General features: G+C 59.5%; 1 protein-coding gene across 7 annotated transcripts in view; it reads left to right on the forward strand.

The window, feature by feature from the left end:
- Positions 1-23,373, forward strand: part of DTNB (dystrobrevin beta) — a 237,789-nt gene extending 214,416 nt beyond the window's left edge. For 2 of the 7 annotated variants that reach the window (XM_059843204.1, XM_059843207.1), the window contains 5 exons: positions 1,542-1,701; positions 9,830-9,919; positions 14,498-14,551; positions 20,224-20,257; positions 23,087-23,373. In XM_059843204.1, coding sequence (XP_059699187.1) covers positions 1,542-1,701; positions 9,830-9,919; positions 14,498-14,551; positions 20,224-20,228 — 309 coding nt within the window. In that variant the 3' untranslated portion in view covers positions 20,229-20,257; positions 23,087-23,373. Of the gene's footprint in view, positions 1-1,541; positions 1,702-9,829; positions 9,920-11,648; positions 12,053-14,497; positions 14,552-20,223; positions 20,258-23,086 lie in introns of those variants that run through there. The other 5 variants (XM_059843200.1, XM_059843206.1, XM_059843205.1 and 2 more) reach the window with 4 other exon arrangements.
- Positions 23,374-26,373: the final 3,000 nt, after the last annotated feature.

Consider the following 26,373-nt stretch of genomic DNA (forward strand, 5'->3'; position numbering starts at 1 on the left):
TATACTGTATAAAAATATATTTTATATAAATATAAAAATATATCTGTAGTATATAAATACTATATGTATTATATAGGCAGTATATTAATATATACCTATTATTTTAGATAAATAAATATATATTATTAAATTACATATATAAATTACATGAGTATATATGTAATGTATTAGTAAATACATATGTAATATGCACATATATAAGTATATAATTAAAATATAAATAAATATATAAATAAATATATATCTACATATGTAATAGATAAATATAGAAATGTTTGCATAAAACATACAAAGCATGTGATTTTATGAAAAACATCTCAAAACATAAAAATAGATAAAAATACATGAAAAGACATCAAAATGTAAAAATAAGTCAATGAAGTTCTGCGCCCGTGGTGCCACCACCTCCCACAGCAGCCCCCGCCCGTGCATCACATCCCATCCCTGCTCACAGGGCAGGGGGAGCGCTCTGGGGACAGGCTGTCCCTGCCCGTGTCCCTGTCCCCTGGGTGTGTCTGGGGGCCAGGCTGTCCCTGCCCTGTCACCTCTGTGTGTGATTGTGGCCCAGGCTGTCCCTGCCCTGTCACCTCTGTGTGTGATTGTGGCCCAGGCTGTCCCTGCCCGTGTCCCTGTCCCTTGTGTGTGTTTGTGGCCCAGGCTGTCCCTCCCTGTCCCCTGTGTGTGTTTGTGGCCCAGGCTGTCCCTGCCCTGTCACCTCTGTGTGTGATTGTGGCCCAGGCTGTCCCTCCCTGTCCCCTGTGTGTGTTTGTGGCCCAGGCTGTCCCTGCCCGTGTCCCTGTCCCCTGTACATGTTTGTGGCCCAGGCTGTCCCTGCCCTGTCCCCTGTACATGTTTGTGGCCCAGGCTGTCCCTGCCCTGTCCCCAGTGTGTGTTTGTGGCCCAGGCTGTCCCTGCCCGTGTCCCTGTGTGTGATTGTGGCCCAGGCTGTCCCTGCCCATGTCCCTGTCACCTCTGTGTGTTTGTGGCCCAGGCTGTCCCTGCCCTGTCCCCTGTGTGTGTTTGTGGCCCAGGCTGTCCCTGCCCTGTCCCCTGTACATGTTTGTGGCCCAGGCTGTCCCTCCCTGTCCCCAGTGTGTGTTTGTGGCCCAGGCTGTCCCTGCCCGTGTCCCTGTCACCTCTGTGTGTGTTTGTGGCCCAGGCTGTCCCTGCCCGTGTCCCTGTCACCTCTGTGTGTGTTTGTGGCCCAGGCTGTCCCTGCCCGTGTCCCTGTCCCCTGGGTGTGTCTGGGGCCCAGGCTGTCCCTGCCCGTGTCCCTGTCACCTGGGTGTGTCTGGGCCCAGGCTGTCCCTGCCCTGTCACCTCTGTGTGTGATTGTGGCCCAGGCTGTCCCTGCCCGTGTCCTTGTCACCTCTGTGAGTTTGTGGCCCAGGCTGTCCCTGCCCGTGTCCCTGTCCCCAGTGTGTGTTTGTGGCCCAGGCTGTCCCTGCCCGTTGCCCGGAGCGTGTCTGTCTGTGTGTGTGTGTCCCCCAGGCCCGGTGCCAGCCGTGCCCACGTGCCCAGGGCTCTCTGTGTCTCCGCAGGCGCAGGCCGCGGGCTCGGCCCAGCCCTCGCCCACCCACGGCCGCCCTCCCGCCGGGCCCCTGCCCCTGCGCCCGGCCTCGGCCGGCTCCACGCCCACGCACGGAGCCCAGGACACGCTGCCGGGACTCGGGGGCGACGTGCACGAGGCCTTCACACAAGGTGAGCGCCGTGGGGACGAGCCACCGTGGTGTGAGCGGGCCTGGGGAGGGATCGTGCCCTGGGAGAGGGCCCACAGCAGCTGGGGCTGCCCCTGGGTCCCTGGCAGTGCCCAGGGCCAGGCTGGACACTGGGTTTGGGACAGTGGCAGTGTCCCTGCCATGGCAGGGGTGGCACTGGGGGGGCTCTGAGCTCCCTTCCCACCCAGCCCAGCTGGGATCCTGGGATCCCAAGGTGCTGCTGCCTGCCAGGGCTCCGGGCTGGGCTTCTGATTCTCAGCACACAAATCCTGTGGGCTGCAGATCTGGGGGGTGCAAGGGAAAAACTGAGCTCTGGGGAGATCCTGGAGCCCCTGGCAGGGCCTGAAGGGGCTCCAGGAGAGCTGAGAGGGACTGGGGACAAGGGACAGAGGGACAGGAGCCAGGGAATGGCTCCCAGTGCCAGAGGGCAGGGCTGGGTGGGATCTTGGGAGTGAGGAATTGTTCCCTGGCAGGGTGGGCAGGCCCTGGCACAGGGTGCCCACCCTGGATCCCTGGCAGTGCCCAAGGCTGGGATGGACACTGGGACACCCTGGGAGCACCTGGGACAGTGGGAGGTGTCCCTGGAGGTTTTGGAACCAGGTGATCTTTAAGGTCCTTCCCACCCCAACCATCTCCTGGTCCCATGTTCAACACACACGGAACTCACCGTGTCAAGGCAATCATCTCAAACCCCTTTCCTGTGCCCTGGACCAAATCTGGGGGCACATTTTGAATCTTTTGAACTTAATGAAGTTCATTTCTTTTTCTGAAGATGATCTCCCCCACAGGGAAGTTACACCCACAAATCATTTAAGAATAGAACCTCACAAACCTGCCGTGTTTACAAACCTGGTGGTGGGACTGCCAGAAGAAACACGAGGGGTTTCAATGCTCTTTTCTCCTTGTTGGCCCACCCAGAGCTTTTCATCTTTAGTGCTCCAGGAGCATCCTGGAATGGGACAGCACAGCAGCAGGCCCTGGTGTCCCCATCTCTGACAGACATGGAGGTTTTTTGTGGACATCACCTCTTGGAAACTGGACCTCCACCTGTCCTTGATGTTCTCCTCTCTGCACAGGTGTGGGCAGAGCCAAGGGATGGACAGCAATCCACAAGGGTTGGACTTGTTGGTCTTGGAGGTCAATTCCAACTTTATATTTCTGTGATTATCCTTGTGGACCTCGTGGTGCTCCCTGGGAAATCCCACTGGGAATCACGTGCCCAATTCCTGGGCAGTGAACGAGAGCCCTCACCTCACCAGAGGTGGTTTGTTTCTTTAAAGGCTGGCAGGTCACCTCAGCTGGAGGTGGTTTCTCACCCCAGGGAGGGAAGGTTGTGAATGGAAGCATCAAATCCCTTTGTCAGGTGGACAGGTCCCTTCTCCAAACAAACCAAACATGGGAGGGCACCTGGCAGAAGCAGTGCTGCACCTCAAACCAAGCAGGCTCTAGGTAACAGGGTGTATTTATCAGTGCTCACTGCAGGTGTCACAGGTTTAGTGTGTATTTATCAGTGCTCACTGGAGGTGGCCTTCTGGAATGATCTTTGCCCTGGCCTGAAGGAGCTGCTTCCAGAAGAAGGTGAGGGAAGAGCATGTGGAATGGCAGCAGAGGAGCAGGATTGCCAGTGGGCACCTCAGGAGTGCCAGTGGGCACCTCAGGAAGGCCAGTGGGCACCTCAGGAAGGCCAGTGGACACGTCAGGAGTGGCAGTGAACACATCAGGAGTGTCAGTGGGCACCTCAGGAGTGCCAGTGGAAACCTCAGGAGTGCCAGTAGACACCTCAGGAGTGGCAGTGGGCACCTTCAGGAGTGGCAGTGGACACCTAACTGGTTCCAGTGGGCACCTAACTGGTGGCAGTGGGCACTTCTAGCTGGTTCTAGCTGGGTTTTGGTGCTGCAGCAGCACCAGGCACGCTGTGGGATGGCCCCTCTGAGCCCTGCAGCTCCCCTGGGAGAAGGGCATGCCTTCTCCTCGTGCCATGGGCAGGAGCAGAGAGCAGAGCAGCCTTTCCAGGAGGCAGGATGCCAACACCAGCAGCCAGCACCCCATCTGTGCTGGGGGTGGCCCAGTCCCCTCCTCTCCATCTCCACAGCGAGTTTGGTGGTGCAGCCCAGAGCTCTCTGCTGATTTCCTCTGCACTGCCTCTTCTTCCCCCCATGCAGGGTCCCTCTCCCAGCCCAGGAAGGGACAGCAGCTCCCTCTCCTTCCCCCCAGCAGGATCCCTCTCCCAGCCCAGGAGGGGACAGCAGTTCCCTCACCTTCCCCCTGAGCAGGGTCCCTCTCCCAGCCCAGGAAGGGACAGCAGCTCCCTCTCCTTCCCCCCAGCAGGATCCCTCTCCCAGCCCAGGAGGGGACAGCAGCTCCCTCTTTTTCCCCCTGAGCAGGATCCCTCTCCCAGCCCAGGAGGGGACAGCAGCTCCCTCTCCTTCCCCCCTGCAGGATCCCTCTCCCAGCCCAGGAGGGGACAGCAGCTCCCTCTCCTTCCCCCTGAGCAGGATCCCTCTCCCAGCCCAGGAGGGGACAGCAGCTCCCTCTCCTTCCCCCCTGCAGGATCCCTCTCCCAGCCCAGGAGGGGACAGCAGCTCCCTCTCCTTCCCCCTGCAGGGTCCCTCTCCCAGCCCAGGAGGGGACAGCAGCTCCCTCTCCTTCCCCCCTGCAGGATCCCTCTCCCAGCCCAGGAGGGGACAGCAGCTCCCTCTCCTTCCCCCTGCAGGGTCCCTCTCCCAGCCCAGGAAGGGACAGCAGCTCCCTCTCCTTCCCCCATGCAGGGTCCCTTTCCCAGCCCAGGAGGGGACAGCAGCTCCCTCTCCTCCCCCCCTGCAGGATCCCTCTCCCAGTCCAGGAAGGGGACAGCAGCTCCCTCTCCTCCCCCCCTGCAGGATCCCTCTCCCAGCCCAGGAGGGGACAGCAGCTCCCTCTCCTTCCCCCCTGCAGGGTCCCTCTCCCAGCCCAGGAGGAGACAGCAGCTCCCTCTCCTTCCCCCCTGCAGGATCCCTCTCCCAGCCCAGGAAGGGGACAGCAGCTCCCTCTCCTTCCCCCTGCAGGGTCCCTCTCCCAGCCCAGGAAGGGACAGCAGCTCCCTCTCCTTCCCCTGTGCAGGGTCCCTCTCCCAGCCCAGGAGGGGACAGCAGCTCCCTCTCCTCCCCCCCTGCAGGATCCCTCTCCCAGCCCAGGAGGGGACAGCAGCTCCCTGAGCCCCAGGAGGACCCCAGGATCCATTTCATGGCTCTCCCTGCCCCATGTTTGTGAGCAGCACCAAGAGAGGGAACGGTCCTGGAGCTGCTCAGAGCCCCTGATTATGGCAGGACATGCAGATGCTGGATCTTTCCTCATTTTCCAGCCTTCCCTGGCATCCCTGTTGGTTCTGTGTCCATCTGCCCTTTCCTGGGAAGGTGCAGAAGCCATGGCAAGGCAAACCCCTCTGGCAGAGTCACCCCAGCGTGTTCTTCACCTCCTCCTCCAGCTGATGGATCCATCAGGGGCTCCCTGCTGCCTCTCCCTAAGGACTGCCCCTTCCTCAGGACCTGCTGTGGCTTTCCCAGGTTTTTATCTTGTGGCATTCCCAGGTTTTTATCTTGTGGCTCTCCCAGGTTTTTATCTTGTGGCTCTCCCAGGTTTTTGTCTTGTGGCTCTCCCAGGTTTTTGTCTTGTGGCTCTCCCAGGTTTTTGTCTTGTGGCTTTCCCAGGTTTTTATCTTGTGGCATTCCCAGGTTTTTGCCTTGTGGCTCTCCCAGGTTTTTATCTTGTGGCATTCCCAGGTTTTTATCTTGTGGCTCTCCCAGGTTTTTATCTTGTGGCTCTCCCAGGTTTTTGTCTTGTGGCTTTCCCAGGTTTTTGCCTTGTGGCTCTCCCAGGTTTTTAACACCTGACAGCATCCCAGGTATGTGTTGTGAGGAACCAGGTGTCAGTGGGGACCAAAGCAAACCCACAGACACCCCTCAGCACACAGATTCTACTTCAACAAAAACGTTTCAGTTACTCCTGCTCCCTTTTGCACATCCAGCAGACATTAAAAACGTGATGGTTGCACCTCTCGCTGTGCTGAGGGCAGAGGGCAGGGACACCAAGGGCTCGTTTTTCCTCCCACGAGCTGCCCCATTCCTGGGGGGAACTCTGGGGCAGGACAGCTTTGAAGATCTGAACCCCAGAGATCTCACTCTTACATTCTTGAGATTAGAAGAGTTTCCTCCTTGGATGATCTCCAGATGTCCCACTCAGCCGAGGAGCACCAGGGCTGGCACTGGGATGATGACCAAGTGTAGGTTGAGAATAACACACCCTGATGGTTTCTGGTGAAATGCTCAGATGCAGAGGCCACCCTCTAACAGGAGATTCAATTGTGCTGTTGACCACCTTGGAGGAGAAGAGGACAGTCCCTGGGACCCCTCAGCCAGGCTCCTCTCGTGACAGCCACGGGGGGCTGGTTCTCTGGCAGGAGACAAAGGTGCAGAGCAGGCTCTGCCATCATCTTCCTGGAGTGCTCCTCCCAGCAAGGCAATCTGCACAATTAGGGCTGTTTCACATTAATCACACAGCACAGGAAGCAGAAGAAAATGTCCTTTTTTTCACTTAATAAAATAATCGAGTGTCCCAGGCAGGAGATGTCTGGGTGGGCTTGGTGACATTGTCCAGCTGCTCCACAGCAGGGACCCCACCCCAGGTAGCTCCAGCCTGGCCTTGAGCCCTTCCAGGGAGGGGGCACATCCCTGATCCAAGGGGGTCGTGGCCTTCAGGAGGCCCCACACAGCCCTGTGGGGTGATCCCTGTGCCAGTTTGTAGTAGAAAAAATATTAAAATAAATTTTAGACATTTTAAAATAATTTTTAATTGATGATATAAAAAAATAAAGTTTTACATTTTCTTTATACCCTTTTAAAATCTTAAACTTATTTTATCTTTCTCCTAATCCTATCTCACAACAAAAAAATGAATCCATTAATAATAAACCAACACTACAACCCACCATACTCATTTAAAAAATCTCAAAAAATCTAAAATTAACAAACCAAAACCACTACACAAAATTAGTGGGTTTGGGTGTTTTGTTTGTTTGTTTTTTGTTGTTGTTAATTAAAAAGAAAATAGAAGTTTTTTTGTCTTTAACATGTGTTTCTCACAAAAACATATTTAGTTTTTCAGTAGTTTAATAGACTATGGGTTATACAAAGAGTTTTGTATTACTTTCCTAAATTCCTTTTTATTCCAAACAATAACACAGCTGTGTGCCTGTGCTCCCCTGGCTCTCCTGGCCCAGCCGTGGCCACTGGTGAGGGGCCACTGCTGGTCACTGGTCCAGCAGGGTGACCAGGACACTGCTGTCCAGGGTGACCAGGGCACTGCTGCTGTCCTGGGTGACCAGGACACTGCTGCTGTCCAGGGTGACCAGGGCACTGCTGCTGCTGTCCAGGGTGACCAGGTCACTGCTGCTGTCCAGGGTGACCAGGGCACTGCTGCTGTCCAGGGTGACCAGGGCACTGCTGCTGTCCAGGGTGACCAGGACACTGCTGTCCAGGGTGACCAGGACACTGCTGCTGTCCAGGGTGACCAGGACACTGCTGCTGTCCAGGGTGACCAGGACACTGCTGTCCAGGGTGACCAGAGCACTGCTGCTGTCCAGTGTGACCAGGACACTGCTGCTGTCCTGGGTGACCAGGACACTGCTGCTGTCCAGGGTGACCAGGTCACTGCTGCTGCCCAGCAGGGTGACCAGGACACTGCTGCTGTCCAGGGTGACCAGGACACTGCTGCTGTCCAGGGTGACCAGGGCACTGCTGCTGTCCAGGGTGTCCAGGACACTGCTGCTGTCCAGGGTGACCAGGTCACTGCTGCTGTCCAGGGTGACCAGGACACTGCTGCTTTCCAGGGTGACCAGGGCACTGCTGTCCAGTGTGACCAGGGCACTGCTGCTGCCCAGCAGGGTGACCAGGACACTGCTGTCCAGGGTGGCCAGGGCACTGCTGTCCAGGGTGACCAGGGCACTGCTGCTGTCCAGTGTGACCAGGGCACTGCTGCTGCTGTTGTCCAGGGTGACCAGGGCACTGCTGTCCAGGGTGACCAGGGCACTGCTGCTGTCCAGGGTGACCAGGACACTGCTGCTGTCCAGGGTGACCAGGGCACTGCTGATATCCAGGGTGACCAGGGCACTGCTGTCCAGGGTGACCAGGACACTGCTGATATCCAGTGTGACCAGGGCACTGCTGCTGTCCAGTGTGACCAGGGCACTGCTGTCCAGGGTGACCAGGGCACTGCTGCTGTCCAGGGTGACCAGGGCACTGCTGCTGCTGTCCAGGGTGACCAGGACACTGCTGCTGTCCAGGGTGACCAGGACACTGCTGCTGCTGTCCAGGGTGACCAGGACACTGCTGCTGTCCAGGGTGACCAGGACACTGCTGCTGCTGTCCAGGGTGACCAGGACACTGCTGCTGTCCAGGGTGACCAGGACACTGCTGCTGCTGTCCAGGGTGACCAGGACACTGCTGCTGTCCAGGGTGACCAGGACACTGCTGCTGCTGTCCAGGGTGACCAGGGCACTGCTGCTGCTGTCCAGGGTGGCCGGGACACTGCTGCTGTCCAGGGTGACCAGGACACTGCTGCTGTCCAGGGTGGCCGGGACACTGCTGTCCAGTGTGACCAGGACACTGCTGCTGTCCATCAGTGTGACCAGGGAGTGTCAGGGCAGCTCGGGGTCACCAGGGCCAGCACAGAGCCCTGTGAGGAGGAGGATTCCTTCCTCCAGGAAGGGGGAGAATTCCAACACTTGATCCCACTCGGAGCTCACAGCCCTGAGGGTGGCTGTGGCCACGGGAGGAGCAGCCAGGGGCTGTCACTGTCAGTGTCACTGTCACAGGGTGCCCAGGGCGTGGGGCAGGGGCTGTTCCAGGGTGAATCTCCATCATCTCCTGTCACTGCAGGACACAAAGAACACAGCTGCACACCGCTGCTCTCAAGGTGAAGGAAAAAGGGAATGTTTCTTTTCTGACTCCAACATTTATAGTGTTCTAAAAGTGACCGTGGATTGGAGGGTGACAGTGCCACCTCTCCAGTGACACTGGACAAACCAACAGCCCATCAGATTTCTCCTCCTCCATTAAAGAATGCAAAACAATGAGTATTTACAGAAAGGGTGTGAGAAAGTTCCTTACAAGAATGTCAACATCAGGAGGCTTAGGAAATCTTAAAAATTCAGGGCCACAATCTCCCCTGCTTTGGGAGCCACCCCAGGTGGGGACAGTGAGGCTGAGGTGGGGACAGAGGCCACGGGGCAGTGGCAGTGCAGCCCCTGCTGATGCTGTGTGTGCCAGTGCCACTGCCACTGTCACTGTCACTGTCACAGGTGATCAGGGCATGGCACACGGGGCTGTTCCAGTTCCATCTCCCCTGCTTTGGGAGCCCCCCGGGTGGGAACAGGGGACCCTGGGCAGTGGCAGTGCAGCCCCTGCTGATGCTGTGTGTGTCCCTGCCACTGTCACTGTCACTGTCACTGTCACTGTCACAGGTGATCAGGGCATGGCACACAGGGCTGTTCCAGTTCCATCTCCCCTGCTTTGGGAGCCCCCCGGGTGGGACAGGGGACCCTGGGCAGTGGCAGTGCAGCCCCTGCTGATGCTGTGTGTGTCCCTGTCACTGCCCCTGCCACTGTCATTGTCACTGTCACAGGGTGATTAGGGCATGGCACACGGGGCTGTTCCAGTTCCATCTCCCCTGCTTTGGGAGCCCCCCAGGTGGGGACAGGGGACCCTGGGCAGTGGCAGTGCAGCCCCTGCTGATGCTGTGTGTGTCACTGTCACTGCCCCTGCCACTGTCACTGCCCCTGCCACTGTCATTGTCACTGTCACAGGGTGATCAGGGCATGGCACACAGGGCTGTTCCAGTTCCATCTCCCCTGCTTTGGGAGCCCCCCAGATGGGGACAGGGGACCCTGGGCAGTGGCAGTGCAGTCCCTGCTGATGCTGTGTGTGTCCCTGTCACTGTCACTGTCACAGGTGATCGGGGCATGGGGCAGGGGCTGTTCCAGTTCCATCTCCCCTGCTTTGGGAGCCCCCCGGGTGGGGACAGGGGACCCTGGGCAGTGGCAGTGCAGCCCCTGCTGATGCTGTGTGTGCCCCTGCCAGGTACGAGGAGGAACCTCCGCAATGACCTGCTGGTGGCAGCTGACTCCATCACCAACACCATGTCCTCGCTGGTGAAGGAGCTGCACTCAGGTAAGGGCTGAGCCACAAGCAGAGCTCGGAGATCTGTCCTTTAGATTTATTTTCTGTTAAAATTGTTCTATTAACTGGTATTTCTGTTGAAACTAGGTTTATTTTCCGTTGTTTTCCATAATGTGAGGTTGCATGTCCCCATTCTCAGTGAAAAATCAGTTTTATAGCCAACACCACTCCCTGGGCAGTGCTGGGTGATGATCTCAATGACACAGTCACAAGCCAGAGCAGGTTTTGGGGTGAGTGTCCCCAAATTCCTGCAATACCTGGGCAGCAGGTGAGACCCTCTGCCGTGACTCCCCATCAGATGATGCAACCACGTCTCAATAACTGTACAGGAGGCCAGTTTCATCCCTTGTTGTTAAACAGTGATGTGGAAAACAGATAATTACTCCCTCTGAGCCTCTTCCCCGTGCCAGGGGAGCTGAGCACCCCTCTGGGGCTGGGGCAGGTCCTGCCTCTCCCAGGGAGGTGTCCCCTGGCCCTGGAGCCCTGTCAGCAGCAGGGCTGGGACCATGGAGTGCTCCAGCACTGAATCCTGCTTTCAGGGGGGATTTCTCCGTGGAAAGAAAGGGCTGTCAGGCTCTGAGAGGGGCTCTCCAGGGTACAGCCCCATCCCTGGAGCTCTCCAGGGTACAGCCCCATCCCTGCAGGGGCCCCAGGAAAGACTGAACTCAGTGCTCTGGGCTGCTGACAAACAGGGGAGCAGTCACAGGCTGGACCCTGTGGAGGCCCTTTGGCAAGGTGAAGGTGCTGTGGCTCTGGTTCTGGTTCTGTTCTGGTTCTGGTTCTGTTCTGGTTCTGTTCTGGTTCTGGTTCTGGTTCTGGTTCTGGTTCTGGTTCTGGTTCTGTTCTGGGCTGCTGAGGAGGAAGGGAAGTGCCCTGTGTCTGAAGGGAAGTGCCCTGTGTCTGTCCCTGCCTTTTGGCAAGGTGAAGGTGCTGTGGTTCTGGTTCTGTTCTGGTTCTGGTTCTGGTTCTGGTTCTGGTTCTGTTCTGGTTCTGGTTCTGGTTCTGGTTCTGGTTCTGGTTCTGGTTCTGGTTCTGTTCTGGTTCTGGTTCTGGTTCTGGTTCTGGTTCTGGTTCTGGTTCTGGTTCTGGTTCTGTTCTGGGCTGGGTTTGCTGCTGAGGAGGAAGGGAAGTGCCCTGTGTCTGTCCCTGCCCTTTGCAAGGTGAAGGTGCTGTGGCTCTGGTTCTGGTTTTGGTTCTGGTTCTGGTTCTGGTTCTGGGCTGGGTTTTCTGCTGAGGAGGAAGTGCCCTGTGTCTGTCCCTGCCCTTTGCAAGGTGAAGGTGCTGTGGCTCTGGTTCTGGTTTTGGTTCTGGTTCTGGTTCTGGTTCTGGTTCTGGTTCTGGTTCTGGTTCTGGTTCTGGTTCTGGTTCTGTTCTGGGCTGGGTTTTCTGCTGAGGAGGAAGTGCCCTGTGTCTGTCCCTGCTCCCTGCTGGACCCAGCACCAAATTCCCCACAAATTTTGGGTGGCCCACAAGGCTCTGCCGTGGTGGTGGAGCCTCCAGGGATGAACAGGGGGTGTCACTGCCCAGCAGTAAATCCCCCCTCCAGCCCCATGTCCTGGCAGCTGGAGTTAATGAAGTTGTCCATGGATGACACAGCACCAGCAGGGCCGTGCCAGGGCCACCAGCTCCCCCATAAATCCCCTCAGCTCTGCCCCTGAGGCTCAAACACGGAGAACAAACCTCTGCCCAGAGTCTGCACGCATCCCTTTTTGCTTTCCAGAGCAGAGGGAGTGTTGTAGAATCATGGAATTGTGGAACAGCCTGAGTCAGAGCCACAGGGATCGTGGAGCTCCTGACCCTGCCCAGGACACCCCAACAATCCCAGCCTGTGCCTGAGGGCATTGCCCACAGCTTTCCCTGGTCTCCATCCCAGAACCCCCTGACACAGCTCCAGCCACCCCCAGGGCCCATCCCTGGCCACCAGCCATGCCAGGGACCTCCAAAGCTGGCTCACCAGGAGTGGGAATGAAATGAAAATGGAGTTGCTGACAGGCTGGTGCTCGAGGCGATGCAGAGACCAGGGAAGGCTCCCCGGGAAGTGTCTGAAATGGTGTCATTTGTGTAAATGAGGAAGAGCATGAGTTATCCTCAGCTGATGGGAGCCAGCAGGATTTCACACGTCGTGTCCCGAGGGGAGCTGTGGGAACAGACAGCTCCTGCAGCGTGGGGAGGGCGGGGATCCAGCAGGGCTGCAGCTCCCAGCCTTCCCTTCCCTTCCCTTCCCTTCCCTTCCCTTCCCTTCCCTTCCCTTCCCTTCCCTTCCCTTCCCTTCCCTTCCCTTCCCTTCCCTTCCCTTCCCTTCCCTTCCCTTCCCTTCCCTTCCCTTCCCTTCCCTTCCCTTCCCTTCCCTTCCCTTCCCTTCCCTTCCCTTCCCTTCCCTTCCCTTCCCTTCCCTTCCCTTCCCTTCCCTTCCCTTCCCTTCCCTTCCCAAACCTTCCCAAACCTTCCCAAACCTTCCCAAACCTTCCCAAACCTTCCCAAACCTTCCCAAACCTTCCCTTCCCAAACCTTCCCTTCCCTTCCCTTCCCTTCCCTTCCCAAACCTTCCCTTCCCAAACCTTCCCTTCCCAAACCTTCCCTTCCCAAACCTTCCCTTCCCAAACCTTCCCTTCCCAAACCTTCCCAAACCTTCCCAAACCTTCCCTTCCCTTCCCAAACCTTCCCAAACCTTCCCAAACCTTCCCAAACCTTCCCAAACCTTCCCAAACCTTCCCAAACCTTCCCTTCCCACACCTTCCCTTCCCTGTCCCTGCCCTGCTGTGCCCTGTCCCTGTCCCTGTCCCTGCCCAGGGCAGAGGGTTCCCCAGGAGAGGACACCCCCAGCAGCACCAGCCCATCCTCCCAGGGCTCCCCAGCGTGCCCTGATGGCCCCAGCACCTTCTCCTGCCATGGTGTCGGGGAGGGTTGGCTGGAGAGCAGGGAAGGTTCATCCCCAGAGGGAGCTGGCACTGCCCAGGGATGGGCACAGCCCCGAGGCTGCCAGAGCTCCAGGAGCCTTTGGACAGTGCTCTCAGGATGCCCAGGGTGGGATTGTTGGTGTTGGTCTGTGCTGGGAGAGGGTCTGGACTCATGGACCTGGGGTCTCTTCCAGCTCAGGATATTCCATGATTCCATGATGGATTTGTGGAGTCACAGAGTTACAGAACCACAAAATCACTGAGGGTGGAAAAGATCTCCAAGCCCACTGAGTCCTCCTGTGCCCCCAGCACTGCCAAGGCCACCACTGCCCCGTGTCCCCAGGTGCCACAGCCACACCAAGGAGCCACTCTCACACTCCCAGTGCTGCTGGGCAAACACTGATCCCGTTTTTACTCCAATTTTACTCCATCTGAGCTCCAAAGGAGCTGCTTCAGGAGGTGCTGCTCTGCAGGGAGCTGAGGCAGCACTGGCTGTTCCTGACCCAACACTGAGCTCCAGGTCACCATTCTGGTTCTTGCAGAGCTGCCTGATCTCCTCAGCTCTCCCTTCAAGGACCCACTGGAGCTGAGTGACCCCCATGTGTCACCATCCTGCTCTCAAGGCCACCAAGGACGTGTCTGTGAGGTCCCCTCTGGCCACATCCACCCCAAACACCTCTGGTTCTGCGGCTGTTTTGTTTCTCCAGCTGCTTTAGCCAACCTAAAATGAGTGTTTGGGTGACTTCAGCTAATGCTTCAGGTTCAGATACCAATTATTTGTCCAACACGACCCCCAAGAAACCATTTCCCCCCTGTTTGGTTGGTGTGCCAGTGGGTGTTTGGCCAATCCCAAGAGATGTTCAAATATCAGGCACATTTATGGGATCATCCCCAGGTAATCTTTATGTTCCTGTGGAGGCATGGAACAGTGGGTTCCTCACCTTCCCAAGGCATCTTCAGACCCTCAGGAACTGGAGATCCTTTGCTCTAGGTACACGACCTATCGTGACAAATTTAATTTAATTGTGCAGGGGAAAGTCAATCTTTGGTTGAAGATGTTACTCCCTATCCCAGTAAATTCAAAAATCAGACCTCGTGGTGCAACCATCCTTCTTTAGTTCAGCCTACATTTGATATTCCCCTCCAGTTGGAATGTTTTTAATTTGTGGAGACGGGGCTTGGCCTGCTGTCCCAGCACACATCACAGCTGTGCCTCTCTCTGGGGGGCTCTCCCTGCAGCAGTGACCCCACCCTCAGGATGACCACCAGCTGTTGGCACAGCTCTCAGCCAGTGGTGGAATGAGATAAGAGCCACCAGCTGCAGGAGAATGTCACCTTCTGCTCCCACCCTGCCAGAAACTCACCTGGGTCAAACAGAGCAGGCCCCCAGCTCTCACCAGGAAACAGCTGAAACTCAGGAGGGATTTCTTCCTGGGAAGGGCTGTCAGGCACTGGCAGGGGCTGCCCGGGGAGGTGATGGAATCCCCAGCCCCGGAGGGGTTTGAAGGCCCTGTGGATGTGGCACCTGGGGACATGGTGGCCTTGGGAACTGGGGGAACAAGTGGACTCGATGGTTTGAGGGATTTTCCAGCCCCAACAATTCCATGATTGCCTCTGTCCTCTCACCCACCTGTCTCACGTCTGCTTCTTCTCTTTGTGTTGTTTCCTGAAGCAGAGGAAGAAGATGAAGAAGGAACAGAGAAGCTGCAGAATGGGAAGGACCGAGGTGAGGGGACAAACCTGTCACAGAGCTCTGCAGCGTTTCCTGATCACTCCTCTGGGCTTCACTGGCTCCCTTTGCAGCCCCCCGGGGGCCTCTGCGTGCAGGTGGATCTACCTGGGTGCAGGTGGATCTACCTGGGTGCAGGTGGATGGCCCTGGGTGCAGGTGGATCTACCTGGGTGCAGGTGGATGGCTCTGGGTGCAGGTGGATGGCCCTGGGTGCAGGTGGATGGCTCTGGGTGCAGGTGGATGTACCTGGGTGCAGGTGGATGTCTCCAAGTGCAGGTGGATGGATCCAGGTGCAGGTGGATGTACCTGGGTGCAGGTGGATGTACCTGGGTGCAGGTGGATGGATCCAGGTGCAGGTGGATGGCTCTGGGTGCAGGTGGATGTACCTGGGTGCAGGTGGATTGGCCTGGGTGCAGGTGGATGGCTCTGGGTGCAGGTGGATGTACCTGGGTGCAGGTGGATGGCTCTGGGTGCAGGTGGATGGCCCTGGGTGCAGGTGGATGGCCTGGGTGCAGGTGGATCTACCTGGGTGCAGGTGGATGGCCCTGGGTGCAGGTGGATGGCTCTGGGTGCAGGTGGATGGCCCTGGGTGCAGGTGGATGTATCTGGGTGCAGGTGGATGGCCCTGGGTGCAGGTGGATTGCCCTGGGGGCAGGTGGATGGCCCTGGGTGCAGGTGGATGGCCCTGGGGGCAGGTGGATGTACCTGGGTGCAGGTGGATGTACCTGGGTGCAGGTGGATTGCCCTGGGTGCAGGTGGATGTACCTGGGTGCAGGTGGATTGCCCTGGGTGCAGGTGGATGTACCTGGGTGCAGGTGGATGGCTCTGGGTGCAGGTGGATGGCTCTGGGTGCAGGTGGATGGCCCTGGGTGCAGGTGGATGTCCCCCCAGTGCAGGTGGATGTACCTGGGTGCAGGTGGATGGGTCTGGATCAGGTGGATGGCCTGGGTTGCAGGTGGATGGCTCCAAGTGCAGGTGGATGGCCCTGGGTGCAGGTGGATGTACATGGGTGCAGGTGGATGTACCTGGGTGCAGGTGGATTGCCCTGGGTGCAGGTGGATGGCCCTGGGTGCAGGTGGATGGCCCTGGGTGCAGGTGGATGGCCCTGGGTGCAGGTGGATGGATCCAGGTGCAGGTGGATGGATCCAGGGGCAGGTGGATGGATCCAGGGGCAGGTGGATGTACCTGGGTGCAGGTGGATGTACCTGGGTGCAGGTGGATGGGTCTGGATCAGGTGGATGGCCTGGGTTGCAGGTGGCTGGCTCTGGGTGCAGGTGGATTGGCCTGGGTGCAGGTGGATTGGCCTGGGTGCGGGTGGATGTACATGGGGGCAGGTGGATGGCTCCAAGTGCAGGTGGATGGCCCTGGGTGCAGGTGGATGTACCTGGGTGCAGGTGGATGGATCCAGGGGCAGGTGGATGTACCTGGGTGCAGGTGGATGGCCCTGGGTGCAGGTGGATTGGCCTGGGTGCAGGTAGATGGCCCTGGGTGCAGGTGGATGTACATGGGTGCAGGTGGATGGCCTGGGTGCAGGTGGATGGCCCTGGGTGCAGGTGGATGGCCTGGGTGCAGGTGGATGGCCTGGGTGCAGGTGGATGGCCCTGGATCAGGCAAATGGCTCTGGGTGCAGGTGGATGGGTCTGGATCAGGTGGATGGCCTGGGTTGCAGGTGGCTGGCTCTGGGTGCAGGTGGATGTCCCCCCAGTGCAGGTGGATGGCTCTGGGTACAAGTGACTCCAGGTGCAGGTGGATGGCCCTGGATCAGGTGACTCCAGGTGCAGGTGGATGGCTCCAGGTGCAGGTCACTTTGGGTGCAGGTGGATTGCTGCAGGTGCAGATGGATGGATCTAGGAACAGGTGGATAGCTCTGGATCAGCTGGCTCTGGGTGCAGGTGGGGATCCATCCCATGGTGACCTTGGCTGGACAAGTGTCCCTGTGCCAGTGGGGATCCCATGGTGACCTCGGCTGGACAAGTGTCCCTGTGCCAGTGGGGATCCATCCCATGGTGACCTTGGCTGGACAAGTGTCCCTGTGCCAGTGAGGATCCATCCCATGGTGACCTTGGCTGGACAAGTGTCCCTGTGCCAGTGGGGATCCCATGGTGACCTCGGCTGGACAAGTGTCCCTGTGCCAGTGGGGATCCATCCCATGGTGACCTCAGCTGGACAAGTGTCCCTGTGCCAGTGGGGATCCATCCCATGGTGACCTTGGCTGGACAAGTGTCCCTGTGCCAGTGGGGATCCCATGGTGACCTTGGCTGGACAAGTGTCCCTGTGCCAGTGGGGATCCCATGGTGACCTTGGCTGGACAAGTGTCCCTGTGCCAGTGGGGATCCCATGGTGACCTTGGCTGGACAAGTGTCCCTGTGCCAGTGGGGATCCATCCCATGGTGACCTTGGCTGGACAAGTGTCCCTGTGCCAGTGGGGATCCATCCCATGGTGACCTCAGCTGGACAAGTGTCCCTGTGCCAGTGGGGATCCCATCCCATGGTGACCTTGGCTGGACAAGTGTCCCTGTGCCAGTGAGGATCCATCCCATGGTGACCTCGGCTGGACAAGTGTCCCTGTGCCAGTGGGGATCCATCCCATGGTGACCTCGGCTGGACAAGTGTCCCTGTGCCAGTGGGGATCCATCCCATGGTGACCTCGGCTGGACAAGTGTCCCTGTGCCAGTGGGGATCCATCCCATGGTGACCGTGGCTGGACAAGTGTCCCTGTGCCAGTGGGGATCCCACAGGCAGTGCCATCAGTGTCACAGGCTGTCCCTGCCTTTCATCCCTGTGTCCCTGTGTCCCCTGCTTTCCCCCTGTGCTGAGGAACCTCTGGCACATCCCAGGAGTTATCCCAGAGCTGGGAGGGATCCTCGTGGCCTCCGGATCTTCAGGGCAGCCTGAGGGAGGGAATGCCAGGACCTGCTCCTCTCCTCCCGTTCCTGGAGGCACCAGGAAGCTCCTCCAGGGCAGGACCTCCCCCGGGGCTCTCTTGGCTCCTGCTCTGGATGTTTCAAACCCAAGCAGAGGAACAGCCTTGGCCGGCCGTGAATCAGCCCCGGCATTTGTCTCGCTTGAGCCAAACCCAGCTCCAGCATCAACAGAGCAGGACTTTGGAGCCTGCTTTTGTTACACACACATTTCCTGCTGGCTCGGCTGCTGCGGGGTCTCTCCCAGAAGAGCTCCTTGCCCTGAGCTTTCCCATCCCTGCCTTGTGCAGAGCGCCCAGGTGTTTGGAACTGCTCTGTTCCTCGGCCCGCCCGGTGCTGAGCGCGGCGGGACGTTCGATTTGGGCTGGAACAGGAGTTTTCAGAGCAGGACCGAGCCTCAGGACCCTCTCTGCCCCAGAACGTTCCTCATCACTGGAATATTTGAGATGCTTACCAGATGATCCGCGCGGCTTTTTCCAAATATGCATTGTGTCTGGCATGGGAAACGGGGACGGGGGAGGCTGAGGCACGGCAGATGGTGGATGGAGCAGAGATGGAACACAAACTCTCCCCATTACTCCAGCCCAGACGTGTCCAAGAGCAGAGCTGGGTCCAAGAGCCTCGGTGTGGAATGTAAATACTGTCCCTGCCAGGGAAAAAGCACTTTATTGCAGTCCCAGAGCCAGTGAGGTCAGCCTCTGGCAGGGAGATCAAGGAATGATCAATGTGGAAGTGCAGGGGCTGGGGGAGCTGCTCCAGACCCCGTGGCCAGGGGACAGCAGGGAGGGGTGACAGCAGAGCCAGGTCACCTGCAGGGAGCTGTGGCCAGGACGCTCCGGGGCGGGGGAGCCCACAGTGAGCCCCGGGCTCAGCTCTGGCAGCAGCCCTGGCCCAGCAGCGTTGTCCTTCTGGGATGAACTAGAGGAAAAAGCAGCTCAGGTGTTCCCCAGCCCCCGCACCCCCAGGGCCAAGGGAGGGGCTGGTCCTCACAGGGCTCCACTGCCACCGATTCAGAGAACCACCCCAGAGTGGTTTGCCTGGGAAAGGGACCTCAGAGCCCATCCAGTGCCACCCCTCCCTCTGTCCCAGGCTGCTCCCAGCCCTGTCCAGTCTGGCCTTGGGCACTGCCAGGGATCCAGGGGCACTTCTCTGTGCACCCAGGGAACAACTCCTGCCCAATATCCATTCCAAATCGACCTTCTTTTGATTTAAAGCCACTCCTAGGACCAGCATCATCCCCGGGCTTCCTCACAAGTTTCTTCATGTAGTTATTTCCTATTGCCCTGCTATTTTTTTATCTTGTTCCCAGTTAATGAACCCCAGTCCCCTCTCCCTGCTGGAGAGGCTGACCTTCGATGGAGCAGGGCTGGCTTTGGGGGATGAAATCCTCCAGGAGGAGGATTTGTCACACACACACATTTCCTGCTTTGATTTGTGTAACAAATCCCACTCAGCTGCATCCCCCATGGTTGGGATCACAGAGCAGTGTCCCCAGAGGTGTCCCCAAGGTCTCCAGGCTCTGGAGGGCACAGCTGGGAGCTGGCAGAGCCTCCTCCATCCCGTCCTGGGGATGTCACACCATGGCAGCTCAGCCTCGCTGCTGCTCCCTGTGCTCCCCCTGTGGATCCTGGCTCTGTGCACCCACACCTTCCCTCTGCAGGTGTCATCCCGGGTGGGACCAGCTCTGCCAGGAGCTGGCCAGGTCCTGCTGCTTCTCCCCCAGGCACCACGTTCCTCTTAGGGCCAGGAGGTGGACCCAGACAGTGTCACCTGAGTCTCACCATGTCCTTGTCCCTTCCTTGCTGCCCATTTGGATTTTATAACCCTGAAACCACTGCAGGGGGGACCAAACACCTGGGTTCTGCTCAGCCAGGTGGGAACAGCAGAGTTTTCTGATCCATTACATTTCCTGGACAAAAATACCCAGTTTGAAATTCCAGCACTGGCACGGGGTGCCCAGAGCAGCTGGGGCTGCCCCTGGGCCCCTGGCAGTGCCCAAGGCCAGGCTGGACACTGGGACACCCTGGGACAGTGGGAGGTGTCCCTGCCATGGCAAGGGTGGCCCTGGCTGGGCTCTGAGGTCAGTCTGGGACTCCATGGAATGCACCTGCCCATCCTGGCCAAAGCTGAGGTCCTGCAGCCCCCTGGCAGGTTTGGGGTGACACCGAGCTGGCAGCGGTGGCTGTGCCCCTGGGACCTCCCCAGGCTGGAGAAACGCCCTGTGAGACCCTCCTGCAGCTCAGCAAGGACAGGGCCAAGCCCTGGGAACGTGCCCAGGTGCCAGGACAGGCTGGGGCCACCCCCACACACGGCAGGGACAGCCTGGCACGGGGACACCGAGGTGACCCCGCAGCAGTGACGTGTCCTTGGGAGGGCCTGTGGTTCCTGGGCTGACATTCCTGGTGAGGAGGGGACAGTCCTGCCCCTGTGCCTGGCACCAGAAAGGCCACCCTGGGCCCATCTGAGCTGCCCAGGACAGCAGGGACAGGGAGGGTCCATGGCAGCCACGGAGGTGGCACCTGGAGGGGCCGAGGGCACTGGGATCAAGGCCCAGCGTGTGAATAACTGCTGGGGGGACTCAGGGAAACTGAGGCAGGATCTTTCTTCTCTGTGGTGCCTGGGGAGAAGACACGGGGCAGGAATAAAGGGAATTCTGTCCCCCTGCAGCAGTAGGAGCTGGGGGCAGATCCTCACTCTGTGGGACAGGAAAGGCTCCCCGTGCTAACCTGCTCTTCCCTCTTTGCAGGCTAGGAGGGGCCGCAGGCTGGACAGCAGCTCAGGTAAGGATGGACACCTGTCCCACCTCCAGCACCTCCTGGGGCTGCTGTCTGTCACCTCCTGGGGCTCCTGTCACCTCCTGGGGCTCCTGGCACCTCCTGGGGCTCCTGTCACCTCCTGGGGCTGCTGGCACCTCCTGCTCTTGTCCTATTTCTGCACCAGGAAGGTCCCACCTGCCCATCCCTCTGCAGTGCTCAAAAGGATGTTTTCCACAGAATTATGGAATGGGTTGGGTGGGAAGGGACCCTAAATCTCACCCAGTGCCACCCCTGCCATGGCAGGGACACTGCCACTGTCCCAGGGTGTCCCAGGGTGATCCAACCTGGCCTTGGGCACTGCCAGGGATCCAGGGGCAGCCCCAGCTGCTCTGGGCACCCTGTGCCAGGGCCTGCCCACCCTGCCAGGGAACAATTCCTCATTCCCAAGATCCCACCCAGCCCTGCCCTCTGGCACTGGGAGCCATTCCCTGGCTCCTGTCCCTCTGTCCCTTGTCCCCAGTCCCTCTCAGCTCTCCTGGAGCCCCTTCAGGCCCTGCCAGGGGCTCTGAGCTCTCCCCAGGGTGGGAAAACACCATCACCTCCAGCTCTGCCAGCCCCATCTCCCATTTGATTGTCCCTTCTGTGAGGAGAGGAAACAGGAGCCCGCGGTGCAGGACACTGCCCAGACAGACCAAAAGCACATTGTCTGCCCCCCAGGAAGGCAGGGCTGTGAGTTCACAGCCAGGCACAGCAGATGGACAGACCGACAGGTGCAGGGAGAGCAGGAGGGGCAGGGCTGGAGCCTGGAGTGTCTCCAGGGAGATCCTTATCTCCCCCACCTGAAAAGCTGCGAGGAGCAGGCTCGGGTTTCCAGTCTCTCTGGAAGTTTGCCATCATGCCCATCACCACTCCCAGTGGGCAGGAGGCAGAAAATCCCCCCATGGATGCACCCAGAGGGGACCAGCAGGGCATGGGGACAGCAGGGACCTTCCTCTGGGACCTCTTCCCTCTCCCTGGTGATGGTGGGGACCAGGCAGGAGAAAGCCTTCCACCTTTCCCTGATCCCCTGCCCAAGGGCCAGGAGAATCAGTGGTGGATCCAAAGCAGGATTTTGTGGGATAATCCCAGCACCAGCTCCCAGCAAACACCCCTGCAAAGGGAAAAAAGGGATTTGCCCTTTTCCCCACCTCCCAGCAGCGCAAGGAGAGAGCCCCAGAGGGGCTCGGGAGCCCTTCTGACACTTTTACATTAGAAATTCAAGTCCTGCCTGATCTGGGAAACAATCTGGTAACTCAAGAAGGAGTGAAATTGCAGCGGCGCAGGGGGAGGCACCACGGCAGCTGGAGGTGCCAGAGTGAGGCTTTTCCTCACCCCTGAAAGGGACACGTGTGGCCCTGCCAGCCCCAGAGCTGGGTGGGACAGGAGGAGCCCCAGTCCCCCCCAGAGCCCAGCGGGGCCTCCAGCACACGAGAGAATGAATGAGAGACCATGAGAAGGGAGGGAGAGGAGCCAGCCAGGCTGCTGGGTCCTGCAGACAGCATGGGAAAAGACAGAGGGAGAGCAAAAATAACCCTTCACTCTGTGGTGGCTCTTCCAGCAGGGAGAATTTCCCCATGGAAGGGGGGTCAGGCCTCGGCAGGGGCTGCCCAGGGAGTTTGGAGTGCCCATCCCTGCAGGTGTCACTCAGGGGACAAGGTGGGGACAAGGTGGGGACTGCACTTGGTGACCCCCAGGTCTTTGCCAACCTCAGTGGTTCTGAGTTCCTCAAGTTCCTCCCAGCCCTGTGTATGGTGCCAGGGCCAGGGGGTGCCCCCAGGCCCCTGCTGGAGGGGTGTCCCCAGCCCTGACCTCACCCTGGGGACCTGCCCTGGCCTCAGGAGACGGAGCCTCCTGTCCCCTGGTCCGAGGGGAGCAGCTCTGGGCTCAGCAGGGCACTCTGGTGGGTGCCACACCCGGGTCTGGCCAGGGGGCTCAGGGGTCACGGAGCCTTTGGGGCTGGAAAAGCTGGAAAAGCTCTCTGGGACACCGAGAGAGCCACCCCCAGCCCTGCCCAGGCCACACTGACCCCTGTCCCCAAGTGCCACAGCCACAGGGCTTTACACCCTCCAGGGATGGGGAATCCACCCTGCCTGGGCAGCTGTGCCGGGACAGACAGCCCTTTCCAGGTGGGAATTGTTCCCAACATCCACCCAGCCAGCCTGAGGCCATTTCCCCTTGTCCTGTCCCTGTTCCCTGGCAGCACAGCCCGACCCCCCCTGGCTGTCCCCTCCTGTCAGGGAGTTGTGCAGAGCCACAAGGTCCCCCCTGAGCTCCTTTTCTCCAGGCTGAGCCCCTTCCCAGCTCCCTCAGCCCCTCCTGGGGCTCCATTCCCTTCCCAGCTCCCAGCACTGCTGGCTCCGGGGCCAGGCAGGGTCTCTGTGGGATCTCTGTGGGATCTCTGTGGGGTCTCTGCAGGGTCTCTGGGATCTCTGTAGGATTTCTGTGGAATCTCAGCAGGATTTCTGTGGGATCTCTGCGGGATTTCTGTGGGATTTCTGCAGGATCTCAGCAGGGTCTCTGGGGGATTTCTGTGGGATTTCTGTGGGATCTCGGCAGGATCTCTGTGGGATTTCTGGGGGATTTCTGGGGGATTTCTGCAGGGTTTCTGGGGGATTTCTGCAGGGTCTCTGCGGGATCTCTGTGGGATTTCTGTGGGATCTTGGCAGGGTCTCTGTGGGATTTCTGCGGGATCTCAGCAGGGTCTCAGCGGGGTCTCAGCGGGGTCTCTGGGGGGTTTCTGCAGGATCTCTGCGGGATCTCTGCGGGATCTCTGCAGGATCCCTGCAGACCCTGACGGCGTTCCTGGTGCCGCAGGCTCGGCGGTTGCTCCTGCGATCGAGGGACGTCTCCCCGCTCAGAAGAGGCAGTTCCAGCCCACCCATCACCATCGTGCAAGTGTGACCGATCTCCACCACCTGCTGCCGCCGCAGCTCCGCCGGGAGCCAGCACCGGGAGCTGTCCCGAGGCCTCTCTCTCCGCGGGCGCTGCCCTCGGGCCATTGCATGTACCCTCGGTGTGCTCCTAAGGGACCAGAGCCGTCCCACCCGGCCCCGCCACTCGCGGCAGGCTTCACAACAAAAATAACACCCGAAAGGACACTGCTGATGGCTCTGTGTGCTGCTCCCTTCCAGGATCCCCCCAGTGCCACTGTCACCCCCACGCTGGCCACTGCTCCTGCCTCTGTCCCTCCCCGCGCATGGAACAGAGGGGTGCAGCCTCCAGGGTCCCCCCTGCAGGGCACCTGGGGGGTTCAGCCTCCACAAACCCACCTGGAGCTCCTGCAGGTGGGGGTTCAGCCTCTGCAAACCCACCTGGAGCTCCTGCAGGTGGGGGTTCAGCCTCCACAAACCCACCTGGAGCTCCTGCAGGTGGGGTTCAGCCTCTGCAAACCCACCTGGAGCTCCTGCAGGTGGGGTTCAGCCTCTGCAAACCCACCTGGAGCTCCTGCAGGTGGGATTCAGCCTCTGCAAACCCACCTGGAGCTCCTGCAGGTGAGGTTCAGCCTCTGCAAACCCACCTGGAGCTCCTGCAGGGCACCTGGGGGGTTCAGCCTCTGCAAACCCACCTGGAGCTCCTGCAGGTGGGGTTCAGCCTCTACAAACCCACCTGGAGCTCCTGCAGGTGGGGTTCAGCCTCTACAAACCCACCTGGAGCTCCTGCAGGTGGGATTCAGCCTCTACAAACCCACCTGGAGCTCCTGCAGGTGAGGTTCAGCCTCTGCAAACCCACCTGGAGCTCCTGCAGGGCACCTGGGGGTTCAGCCTCTGCAAACCCACCTGGAGCTCCTGCAGGTGGGGTTCAGCCTCTGCAAACCCACCTGGAGCTCCTGCAGGTGGGGTTCAGCCTCTGCAAACCCACCTGGAGCTCCTGCAGGTGGGGTTCAGCCTCTACAAACCCACCTGGAGCTCCTGCAGGTGGGGGTTCAGCCTCTACAAACCCACCTGGAGCTCCTGCAGGGCACCTGGGGGGTTCAGCCTCTGCAAACCCACCTGGAGCTCCTGCAGGTGGGGTTCAGCCTCTACAAACCCACCTGGAGCTCCTGCAGGTGGGGTTCAGCCTCTACAAACCCACCTGGAGCTCCTGCAGGTGAGGTTCAGCCTCTGCAAACCCACCTGGAGCTCCTGCAGGTGGGGTTCAGCCTCTACAAACCCACCTGGAGCTCCTGCAGGTGGGGTTCAGCCTCTACAAACCCACCTGGAGCTCCTGCAGGTGAGGTTCAGCCTCTACAAACCCACCTGGAGCTCCTGCAGGGCACCTGGGGGGTTCAGCCTCTACAAACCCACCTGGAGCTCCTGCAGGTGGGGTTCAGCCTCTACAAACCCACCTGGAGCTCCTGCAGGTGGGGTTCAGCCTCTGCAAACCCACCTGGAGCTCCTGCAGGTGGGATTCAGCCTCTACAAACCCACCTGGAGCTCCTGCAGGTGGGGTTCAGCCTCTACAAACCCACCTGGAGCTCCTGCAGGGCACCTGGGGGGTTCAGCCTCTGCAAACCCACCTGGGGCCAGGTGTGAGGCCACGGCCTCCCGGGGGGGTGGTGGGATGCAGGGGTGGGGGCTGTGGTGGGCCACCAACCTCTGGTGTTCTTAGCCCTGCCCTGAGAGTGTTCCCATCCCAATGGGGATAAGGACAGGGATGGGGACAGGACAGGTGGCACTGTCCCGGTGCCGTGTCCCAGTGTCACTCAGGGAGGTAATTAACCCCTTTTTAATTGCCCCCTGGGCTGAACACAGGCTGGGGCAGGGCCACGGGGCTCATGCCAGCTGCACCCTCCAGATCAGGATTGCCATTTGCAATTCCCTGGGGCAAAACCAACCCAAGGAAAATGCACCCGAAAGCGTTAGCCACGGGCAGCCCCGGGGCAGAGCCGTGTCCCTGTCCCTGGGCTGGCACCCCTGGGGAAATGCCAGGACTGGGACATCCCAACTGCCACGGGGACAGGAGTGGGGACAGGTTAATGCCAGGACTGGGACATCCCAACTGCCACGGGGACAGGAGTGGGGACAGGTTAATGCCAGCACAGGGACATCCCAATCGCCACGGGGCACAGAATGGGGACAGGAACAACGTGGGGTCCCACACCGGCTGCTCTGCGGGTGACACACACAAGGACAGGGCTGGCCGTGGCCACTCCTGGCTCCCCCCAGCCCTGGCAGTGCCCACACAACCGGGGTGTCCCTGGGGGTCACACCAAGATCCTGTGCCAGTCCCTATTCCTGCAGGCACAGGGAGTGCGGGATTGTCCCCAGGAGCAGGACTGTCCCCGGGAGCGATCAGGATTGTCCCCAGGAGCAGGACTGTCCCCGGGATCAGGACTGTCCCCGGGAGCCCCAGGAGCAGGACTGTCCCCGGGAGCAATCAGGATTGTCCCCAGGAGCAGGATTGTCCCCAGGAGCAGGACTGTCCCCGGGAGCGATCAGGACTGTCCCCGGGATCAGGATTGTCCCCGGGAGCGATCAGGACTGTCCCCGGGAGCGGCTGGCCACGCCGCAGCCGATGCCGTAAGGCCGGGGAACGCTTCCAGCAGCAGCCTGTGAGCAGGGAGACATGTTCTGTCATCCGCCAAATATTTACTAAATCCATCTCCTCCCCGCGGGGTGCCTTGTCCCTGGGCCATGTGCAAAAGGCAGGGATTTGCTGGGAAAAGGGAAGCGAGGTTTCCCTGGGAAGCGCCGCTCGGGGCGGGAGCAGCTGCGGGCGCTGCGCAGAGCCGGAGATCCCGCATTGGTCATGGCCGCGGTCACCGCACAGAGCTGCCAGTGTTCGGCCCCGGCACAGCTGCCAGATGTGCTCCCCCCCGCACAGCCGCGCATCTGGCCGGGCAGAGCGGGCTCGGCGGCATCGAGGTGGTGACAGAACCCGCAGTGCCTGCTGGCATCAAGGTGGTGACACCCAGAGCAGAACCCCCAGCACAGCCCGGGCTCGGGGACATCAAGGAGGTGACAGAACCCCCAGCACACCCTGGGCTCGGGGACATCAAGGCGGTGACAGAACCCCCAGCACACCGTGGGGTCGGGGACATCAAGGAGGTGACAGAACCCCCAGCACAGCCTGGGCTCGGGGACATCAAGGTGGTGACAAAACCCCCAGCACAGCCTGGGCTC

This window comes from Haemorhous mexicanus, chromosome 3 (genome assembly GCF_027477595.1).
Source record: "Haemorhous mexicanus isolate bHaeMex1 chromosome 3, bHaeMex1.pri, whole genome shotgun sequence".
Classification (NCBI taxonomy): domain Eukaryota; kingdom Metazoa; phylum Chordata; class Aves; order Passeriformes; family Fringillidae; genus Haemorhous; species Haemorhous mexicanus.